The 10,486-nt window shown below is 40.1% G+C and overlaps 1 protein-coding gene across 1 annotated transcript; it reads right to left on the bottom strand.

Annotated features, from left to right (window-relative positions):
- Nucleotides 1–355: 355 nt before the first annotated feature.
- Nucleotides 356–7,401, bottom strand: LOC108538605 (endogenous retrovirus group K member 6 Env polyprotein-like). Its single transcript, XM_017886781.1, has 2 exons — nucleotides 7,315–7,401; nucleotides 356–2,215 (listed from the first exon to the last, which is right to left on the bottom strand). The coding sequence occupies exon 2, from the start codon at nucleotides 2,147–2,149 to the stop codon at nucleotides 392–394; it is 1,758 nt and encodes a 585-aa protein (XP_017742270.1). The 5' UTR covers nucleotides 2,150–2,215; nucleotides 7,315–7,401; the 3' UTR covers nucleotides 356–391.
- Between the last annotated feature and the right edge of the window lie 3,085 nt (nucleotides 7,402–10,486).

Raw genomic sequence — 10,486 nt, 5'->3', positions numbered from 1 at the left:
TAGTATGGACTATATTAAGTCTTCTAATTCATGAACACAGTATATAGGTATATTCCTATTGGGGACCATGCTGGGGGTGGTGGAGAATGAACACACACAAGAGACAAAGAAAAACAGAGAGCATGGCGGCCACGCCTAGAGCCTCCGCCTCACTTTATTTATACTCCATAAATTCCACGTCAGCAAAAATAACACAATGCAAAACAAATTTTCTGCACCCAGATATAACCTTCTGCTTAGTTCCTTGTCCCTAAGTTCTTTCTTATTTTGTCTGCCTTCTTGGTGCCTACTAGAGTTCATTAAAAGTTCAACTAGAGATACTGTCCTTGACTACTGGAGTTCATTGAAAGTGCAACTAGCTAGAGATACCGTTCTTGAGCCTTATCTATTCTTAGCATATTGTTTTCAATGGCCCCTGCATTTCCCCATTTTTGTTTTGCCTCAATCCTAGAAAGGTAGCCCATACTTGTTCCTGCGTTTTCCTTTGTTTTTGGATGCGACGGAGGGAGCATCGGATCACCATGAAAAGTAAACCCAATCCGAGTGCCCAAAGCAAGATACTTCCAGAGATGGTAGAAATCCATGTTTTCGTCTGGGTCCATGGGTTAAGGGCAGCAAAACTTTGACCCAGCTCCTGCAAGGTAGCGGCCCCGGACAATACATGGAATTGTTGTCGAAATGCTTCAGAAATGTTTTGAGTGAGTTCTTGGATGTCCAAACTAATATTTTTATGGCCTATTAATAATCTTCGGATTTCGGTCCAATTCTGAGAAACATTAAAAGGCACAGGTGTTACGCAAAATTGAGTGGAGTTCCAATCACATTGCAATGTTATTCGAGTACTGAGGACAGTGAGCTGATCTCCAAGCCACGTTAAGGCTTGCTCCACGTTGTCCAATCTTTCAGCGAGTTGAGAGTCAATGTTCCGTTGTTGAAGCCACAACCGATGAGATTGCTCATGCCATTGCTGCACAAATTCAGCATTTTGTATGCTTTGATGTAGAGCGAGTCCTGCCACGGCTGCAGTGGAGGCGATGGCGACAAGGCCCATTACCGAGGCGACTATAAGTCCAAGGGCACGACGGGTCCGCTGGAGGGAAGTCCAAATATAAGTTTCAAGAGGTGATGCCCCCCACGGTCGCGTAAGGTTGACAGGTAGCCAAATTTCCTTACGAGCCCTGAGGATATAAATATCCCCAGTAAAGTTGTGCCACCAGGAATGATTGAGGCAAGACAAAAATGTACACGTATCTGTACAATTAACAATTCCCGTATCATTATCCCATGTTAAATTCCCCGCTAACAATAGGTAAGGCTTTCGGACACAAGCAATAATATATCGGGAGATATTCCGATGTAATTGAATATGAAAGGGGTTATTCGGGTTAGAAAGATTAAGGGACATATTCCCCACAAAAGTACTAATGGCATCACCTGCAGCTAATAACTTCCAAAGATGACTTTGTACTTGTAAAGAGTATCTAAGATGAGGCATAGGTGGCGACAAGCCTCCTTCACGCCATACCAAAGTTTCATTACCGTCAGCAGCAATACTTTTATTTACCCGGTGCCATTTCAAAGGTATGTGACTAAATTTTGTTTGAAAATCACCGTGCACACTCCAATCAATTACTTGCAGCCCATTATATTCTAATAAAATCTGGGGCTTAGTTCCCCGACAATGTTGCCACTCCAATACCTCAATATTAGGGGAAACCTCTGGAATAGGACAAAAAGGTAAGGAACTAGGAATAGTCTCATTAATATATACAGTATGATTATAATGAAAACTTCTAGTTACAATAATAACAGTATTGGCAGCCACATGGCTATGATTATAGCGAACAGCCCAAGCTTCATGCGATTTCCGGAGACAATGAGGACTATTTCCCATGCAAATCGGAAGTCCTTCCACTCCAAATTGGTATGTGCTGTTTATTATTCCCGTTTCCCGTTCTATGTTGTCCTTGTCCATATAGGGGGACGGCATCCAAGTAGTGTCATTGGTGAAAACCTTAACTTCCGCCTCCCCCCAGGCGACTCCCTGATACAAGGGTGGAAAGGGAATATAAGTCCAATATTCATACAAAGCCTCACTAAGGGAAATAAGTCCCCCGCTGAGGCACATCCAACAAAGGAAGAGATGCATGCTGAGTCCAGTTTTCTTTTCAACAGGGTTTCAATCGCCTTGTAGGAAACCACTCAGGTCCGCTCCCTGTAAGGACAAGAGCATAGCCCCGTCCCTGTTTTAGAACTTGCCCCTGAGCATACTTACCTTCTTCATTAGGATACCAAACCTTTAAATTGTCGGCGGGGACTATCGCCGAGGGAGGTGAGGAAAGATGAGTTACGGCAGCGGAGTCCTGCAATTGTCTCCATTGATTCAAAAAATTTAAGGTAAACAAAACCTTTAAAATCTGATTTCTGGGGGACTCATTTCCCCCTTTTTGTTTTAGCAGTTGAGTTTTTAAGGTTAAATTTGCGCGCTCAATGATGGCTTGACCTTGACTGTTGCCCGGGATACCGGTGAGATGTTGAATATTGTATTGCTGTAAGAAAACTTGTAACTTACGAGAAACATAGGCAGGGGCATTATCAGTTTTAAGTATTAGAGGAATGCCCATGATGGCGAAACAAGCTAAGAGATGAGTAATAACAGAATCAGCTTTTTCAGATGGCAAAGGAGTTGCCCATTGAAAATGAGAGAAAGTATCAATGGTATGATGAACATACTTTAATCGTCCAAAAGAAGGGACGTGTGTGACGTCCATTTGCCAAATCTGATTAACTTGAGTACCTCGCGGATTAACCCCAGGATGGAAAGATGGAATGCTCAAAGGAGCACAAGAAGGACAAGCTCGAATAAGAGAACGAGCTTGTTTACGAGTTAAATGAAATCGTCGTTGAAGGCCAGAACTATTAGTGTGATGTAGAGCATGTTCTTGTTCTGCAGCCTGTAGGTGGCCGATTAAAAGCGAATCAATCTGAGCATTACCATGAACTAACGGTCCAGGAAGTTGAGAATGAGAACGAAGATGAGTGATGAATAAAGGAGCTCGACGTTGGCTCAAAGTAGAAGACAACAAAGAAAAGAGTTTTTGAAGAGAAGAAGTAGCACAAAGAGGTAGAGTGGCTTGAGAAATATAAGAAGTAACATACACGGCGTATTGAGAATCACTAACAATGTTACAACTGGTGGAAGGGAAATCAAGTAAGACCATGAGAATAGCAAACAGTTCTCCCTGTTGCACCGAGGGATAAGGATAAACTGTAACTCGAGATTGATGAACACTCCAATATCCAGCTTTACCATTGCTACTAGCATCAGTAAAAAAGGTAGGGCCTTGAACAGGAAATAAAGATATTGGTGAGAAAGGCAACACAGAATGCTGTCTAAAAAATGAAAAGATCGGAGACTTAGGATATTGGGTAGAAAATTGTCCGACAAATGAGGCACAAGCAACTTGCCAAGAATCAGAAGTGGCAAGAAGATAAGTAATCTGACTATGAGTGAATTGAGAGATAATGAAGGAAGGATCTCCTCCCCAGAGTTGTCGACAGCGATGCCGTCCTTTGATGATCAATTCAGCTAAACGATCGATATAAGTAGTCAAGCGTTTAGATGTTTTGTTGGATAAAAAAATCCATTCTAACGGCCGATTTGTTTGATGAATCATACCTGTAGGAGAATGTAAAGTATGAAATAAACAAAAGGAAAGGGGAACGTCGGGAAGGATATAATGTAGATGGGCCTTTTGAAGTTGTTCTTCTACAAGCTGGAGTTCCTGTAAAGCCAAAGGAGTTAAATGACGTGAGCTGTCCAAGTGACTGTCTCCTTCTAGAATAGAAAAAAGATGTTGTAACTGATACGTTGGTATTCCTAAAACAGGACGCATCCAATTAATATCTCCTAAAAGCTTTTGAAAGTCATTTAATGTTTTTAAATGATCGCGTCGAATTTGAATCTTTTGGGGTCGAATATTTCGCGCTCCCAAGGTATAACCTAAATATTGAATAGGAAAATCTATTTGAATTTTTTCTGGGGCAATATTAAGTGAGTATAAAGAGAGCTGCGTTTGTAAGGATGTAAAAGCATCTTGCTGCTCTTTTTTGGTGGGTGCGGCAAGAAGAATGTCATCCATATAATGATATAAAAGAACAGAAGGATGACATTTTCGAACAGGATTCAGAGCTCGATGGACAAATTCTTGACACAAGGTAGGGCTGTTTAACATACCTTGAGGTAAAACCTTCCACTGATATCGAGAAAGTGGCTGAGAATTATTAAAAACAGGGACAGAGAAGGCAAAACGCTCACAATCCTTTTGATCCAAAGGAATAGAAAAAAAACCAATCTTTTAAATCAATAACCATAAGTAACCAATCTTGAGGAATCATAGAAGGGTTAGGAAGGCCAGGTTGTAAGGATCCCATGGGTTGAATACATGCATTAATAGCACGAAGATCTGTCAATAGTCTCCATTTACCGTTTTTTTTCTTAATCACAAAGACAGGGGAATTCCATGGAGAAGTACTAGGTTCTATATGACCTAGGGATAATTGTTCCTGAACTAAGTTTTCCAAGGCCTCAAGCTTCTCACGTGTTAAAGGCCACTGTTCAACCCATACAGGAATATTAGTTTTCCATGTCAAGGGAAGGGCTTGAGGCTGCTGAACAGTGGCTACATGTTTAAAGATTTTTCAAGGGGATTGTAGCCCATGCGGAACATCATATTCTTGGCAGAATTAGAGACATGAGGAATAGAAACAAAAGCTCCAAATTGTTGCAATAAATCTCGCCCCCATAAATTTAGGGCAATAGGAACAATATAAAACTGAACTTGGGCCACTTGACCATCCGGCCCTCGGCAATTTAAGGATTGAGAACTTTGATACACCTCAGAGGCGGAACCTAATCCTGTAAGAGAAACAGCAACAGGCTGTTTAGGCCACTGCAAAGGCCATTGATCAGAGGCAATAATGGAAACGTCAGCTCCAGTGTCGACCAAGCCCTGAAAAATTTGTCCCTCTACTTCGAGGGGAAACAAGGGTTTTTGTTGAGTTACTAAAGTTTCCCAAAAAATATGTTTACCCGTGCTTCCAAAACCTCCGGTTCTTTCTTGCCTCCGTGAAGGAAACTGAAAATAGGGTAGTACAAGGAGTTGTGCAATTCGCTGCCCCTCTTTCAGGGATATAGGTTTATGAGCCTGAGCCATAATTTGAATTTCCCCTTTATAATCAGAATCTATAACACCCAAATGAACTTGTAAACCCTGTAAAATGCTACTACTGCGTCCTATAAGCAATCCAACAGTATGTGGAGGTAATGGCCCAAAAACACCTGTAGCCAATTTAACAACTCCCATTTCTGGGGTGAGTTCAACAGCCTGTAAAATCGCCACATCAGCAGCGGTGCTACCGGAAGTAGCAGAGAAAAGCTGAGCTAATGAAAATTGGGGGTTAACATTGGCTGACTGGCCTGCTGATGCTGGACCCCTGAGCTGACTGGAAATTGCAAATGAAGAGGGCTTGTATTGTTGTTGGGGCCCCAAGCTGAAGGGCCCCTCTGCAAGTTTCCCGATCCAGAGGTGAGAGAATTACCGTTTTTGTCCACTTTAGAGTGACATTCATTAGTCCAGTGTCGCCCTTTGCCGCAACGACGACAGGGCTCAGTAGGAAGCTTTTTAAATTCTACTTTGGAGGAGTCACTCCTATTAGATAACTTACGGCACTCCTTTTTAAAATGACCGGTCTTTCCACATTGGAAGCAAACTCCCTTTTTTCCCATGAATGCCTTAGATAAAGCTCCAGCAAACAACTGAGCGTTGTAGGCAGCCCCTCCCACTCCTGCACAGGCTCTAATAAAATCTTCTATTTGTAAGTTTCCAGCAGCCTTTAGAGGACGCAACAACCTCTGACATTCCTGATTAGCATTCTCAAAAGCTAGTGTGGTTACCAGGATTTGGCCTGCAGCCCCACTACCCACAGTCTTTATTACAGCATCTTGGAGCCGAGCCACAAAGTCAGGATAAGGTTCGTTTGCGCCCTGCAAAATCTTAACAAAAGACAAGGCAGTTTTTCCTGATGGTTCTACTTTACACCAAGCCTTTAAAAAAAGTGCTTTAACTTGTGATAATGCCACGTCCTCAAGTCCAGATTGAGCCGCTACGGTAGCAAACTGACCAGTGCCTGTTAATTGCTCCTCTGTTGGTCCTGGAGGATTTCTAGCGGCATTGCGGCGGGCCTGCTCTTTGGCATCTTCCAGCCACCAACTGCGTAGCTGAAGCCACTGAGAGCGGTCCAAAACAGCCTTCCCCAAAGTCTCCCAATCAAGAGGCAAAAACAAATTCTCAGAGGAGAAAGAATCTAGAAGCCCCATGACAAAAGGAGATTGAGGGCCATAATTAGCAACAGCTGCCTTCATTTCTTTAAGAAATTTAAATTGAAGAACATTATACTGCACATTTATACCCCCTTGAGGAAATTGGTCATTAGGACCAAAAGGTTGCCTAATAATGGGGAACAATTGTAGAGGATCCTCATCCTCTTGAGAATCCAATACCTTAATTACAGCTTTAGCAGTAGAAGCGGGAACAGCAAAAACCGTGCCTGAACGAGGCAGCATTTCCACCGGCGGTGGTGGTGGTGGAAAACTATCCTCCTCCTCCGCCTTAGGTACTGATGGGGGTGGATGAACCACGGGAAAAGTAAAAACAGGAGTGGGTGGAGGAGAAGGTTGAGGGGGAGATAACTGCAATTGTAAAATTTGTTGTAACAATTGAACAACCGGCTGAAGCTCCTTTTGAATTTCTGATTCCTTTTCATGAGACACATTATCACACAAAGGACCTTCTCCTTCAGTTACAGAATTATCTAAAGGAGGGGAAATGGCTATCGGAGACTTCAAAGACTCCTCATCCCCGCCTTCCCCCTTTTCAGAGTCTGTCTCTAAGAGCTCCAAAGCCTGAGTAATAGAGGCACAAAGGGCCCACAAAGGTGCTGACATTACATCGCCGCGCTGATGCGCTTGACGAAGGGTCTTAACAACCTGTTGCCACTCTCGCTTATTTAATTGTACTTCAGTTTGATATTGAAACCAAGAGCAATGTTGTTCCACATGAGCAAACAATTTCCGCAAAGTTCTCTCTTTTGCATCAACCCCAATAGAAAGTAAAAGCCCTTGTAATAATCTTAAATATTCTGAGGCCAAGGAACTGGAATTCCCCATAATGAAAGCTTAAGAAGGTTCCCCTTAACAATTCCTGGGTTTTACCCGCTCCTAGGGGGTTCCCCTTCTTGTTCCCCACTACTCACCCTGTGTACCCTGCTCGCTGCGCCACTTATTGGGGACCGTGCTGGGGGTGGTGGAGAATGAACAGACACAAGAGACAAAGACAAACAGAGAACATGGCGGCCGCACCTAGAGCCTCCGCCTCACTTTATTTATACTCCATAAATTCCATGTCAGCAAAAATAACACAATGCAAAACAAACTTTCTGCACCCAGATATAACCTTCTGCTTAGTTCCTTGTCTCTAAGTTCTTTCTTATTTTGTCTGCCTTCTTGGTGCCTATTAGGGTTCATTAAAAGTTCAACTAGAGATACTGTCCTTGACTACTGGGGTTCATTGAAAGTGCAACTAGCTAGAGATACTGTCCTTGAGCCTTATCTATTCTTAGCATATTATTTTCAATGGCCCCTGCAATTCCTTCTATACCTAATTTGTTGAGAGTTTTTATATGACGAATGTTGGATTTTATCAAATGCTGTTCTGTATTTTGTCTATTGAGATGATCATATGGTACTTGCCCTTCATTCGGCTGATCTCATGTATCACTTACTGATTTGCATATGTTGACCACTATTCTCGTCTCTTGGATACATCCCACTTGATCATGATGTATAATCTTTTTTATATGCTGTTGGATACGGTTTGCACTAAAATATGGGCTCTTCACCTCATTTAACATTGTTGGTATGAATTGTACCTCATGTAATATTAAATTATAGATCTTTGATATCTTTTGTTTGCATTTGCCTAATAAAATTTTTCACTTGCCCATTTCATTTTAGTCATTTCGAATCTTTATTTTACCTATATCTCATAAATATAGCATCTGATTAGGTTTTGGTTTATTATACTGCCTTAAAGTTTTATTTTATAAAGGAAATAAGCTTATTTAAATGTAGTGGTGTGACAGATATACTTGCTCTTAGTTCTGAAATATTTTGTTATAATTTTGTGTATATATATAAGTAATTTTAAAAGACTTTCATTAGGAGATAATTTTCCTTTATCTTGAAAATATTATTGCTCAGATTTTGGATTCTTGTAATGGCAGATTAGCTTTTGGGAAGCAGGGATAACCTTCTGACAGATAACAATTATAGAAGCCATACAAATTACTAAAATACACTTGAAGGTAATTTTAAAAGGATCACAGACAGAAACTGTCTATCTTTGAAAGGTGAGATTTCTAATTTATTGCTTTTGCCCAAGGGCTGTTCAAAATTCTCATGCAGCCCAGTACAGAAGTTACAGTATTAGTGTCTTAGGTGACAGAGGAGAGCTTTGAGGGCTTGAAGAATAGCCAGAAATGTAGAGGGAATATACCAAATTGAAAGGGGCTTTAGAGGAGTGAATTAGGTTGAAATAAATAAAGACTTCAGCTGTTGTCACAGCCAAGGAGGCAGTTTGGAATCTGTGTCTAGTCAAATTTACTGTGCGAGAACAAACCTCTTCACAGGAATATAACATAGTCCTGAGCTTGCACAAGATAACATTGATGAAGTTTGGTAAACTCTCAAATATCATTAAATATGAAAAGAAACAGAAAAATAAAACCCATATTCAAGAGAAATGGCAAGAAATAAAACTGAAATGCACTAAATGTTGTAATTATCAGGCGCAAACTTTCAAGTAGCTATCATAAATGTATTTTATGATTTAAAAAATTCAGTCATAATGATTAAACAGACAGAGAAACTCAGCAGATTATAAAATGTACTGAATAAAAATTTTAGAGATGAAAATAATATCTGAAGTGAAAGACTTGTGTTACGGGATTTGCTGAAGATTAGAAATGATTGAAAAGATAATAAGTAACCTTTAAAAAAGGAAAACAATACATATACATACATATATATTTGCATATAGGAAACAACTTAAAGAAGAGACAGAAACATTAAGGAAGAATAATGAAGCTTCAGAGAACTGTAAAATAATATGAAGCCATCGATCATATGTTCAATTAGAGCTGTAGAGGGACAAAAAGGGTAGAACAGGCAAGAAAAAATATATTAAAAATGGTAGAAAACCCTCCATTTAGGTGAAAACTGTAAATATATCAATCCGAGAATCTCAACAAACCCCAAGCAAGATGAGAACAGAAGAATATAAGATAAAAATCGTTCCTACAAGAAAAAGACAAAACCTGACAGTTTTTTACTTTCAAGGACTCTAGGCCATACCTAGAAGTAATTAGAAGTTTCTGGATTTTTCTCTTGCTCCGTACTTAGAAGTAATCTGAAGACTGGATATTTCCTTGGAGTTTGTGCTTCTTCCCTATTCTCCTTGTTTCTTTATATTACTTTCAGAAGCAGAGAAAGGAGGTCCAGAACTAAGCAGCCGTCATGTTCATACTAGAACTAGAGGATGAACTGAGAATAGTGGCAATCTCACTCAAACTATATGACTCAGAAAACAGGGCCAGATTGTGGGGAAAGGGAGTAATGAGTATAGAGAGGGTAACTATCAAGTATCCACTAAAATGTTACTAACTTTTTAGTAATGATTTCCGATATGCTGTGAGCTCTTGCCACCTGCAGATTTAAAAATTTACATGCTATGGACACACAAACATTTTAAAAGTAAGATTTTGAACCATTTTTTCCTAAGATTGCATTAAAACATTTTTCCACTTACTCTGTTCTATTTCCAGGAAGCACCAATTATCTATATTTATAAACTGAATATATGGATGCCCTACACAATTCTTACTAATACTCATGGAGCAAGTGACTATACTATGACATTTCTGCTAATGCTGCCACAGTAAACCAGACACCCTCATGATGGTCTCTGGTACCAGACACAAAAGAAATGGCAAAATCAAGCCGCCATATTGCATTAACTATGCAAATGTCATGGGAGTGTAACTGATTGGCAGAACCAAAATTACATCCAGAGCTATAGCTGTAAGACTTCCTGGAAAATATAGAATTCAAGCCACTGCAATAAAGAAAAACACACCAGAAATATGTTTAAATGACTGTTGTTCTCCAACCAATGGTGTCCATTTCCAATTAAAATAAAGGACTTTGCTTCTTTTTGTTTCCCTTTGTTAGTATTGTCAGAGTAAGAGAGTCATCATTTACAAAATCATCCCAGTCTAGTTTTTAAAAAATTCACGTCTGATTATGTCGTATCTTGCTTAGAACATGAGGACATATTTGCAAAAATTATGCATTATAATTTTCTTATTT

Source organism: Rhinopithecus bieti, unplaced genomic scaffold (assembly GCF_001698545.2).
Source record: "Rhinopithecus bieti isolate Rb0 unplaced genomic scaffold, ASM169854v2 scaffold_14937, whole genome shotgun sequence".
Classification (NCBI taxonomy): Eukaryota; Metazoa; Chordata; class Mammalia; order Primates; family Cercopithecidae; genus Rhinopithecus; species Rhinopithecus bieti.
Note: the sequence above shows the minus strand (reverse complement) of the source record. Positions and strands in the feature narration are given on the sequence as shown.

Excerpts from the sequence above, each read along its gene's own strand:
- LOC108538605 (XM_017886781.1), bottom strand. The coding sequence starts at position 2,149 with ATGCATCTCTTCCTTTGTTGGATGTGCCTCAGCGGGGGACTTATTTCC.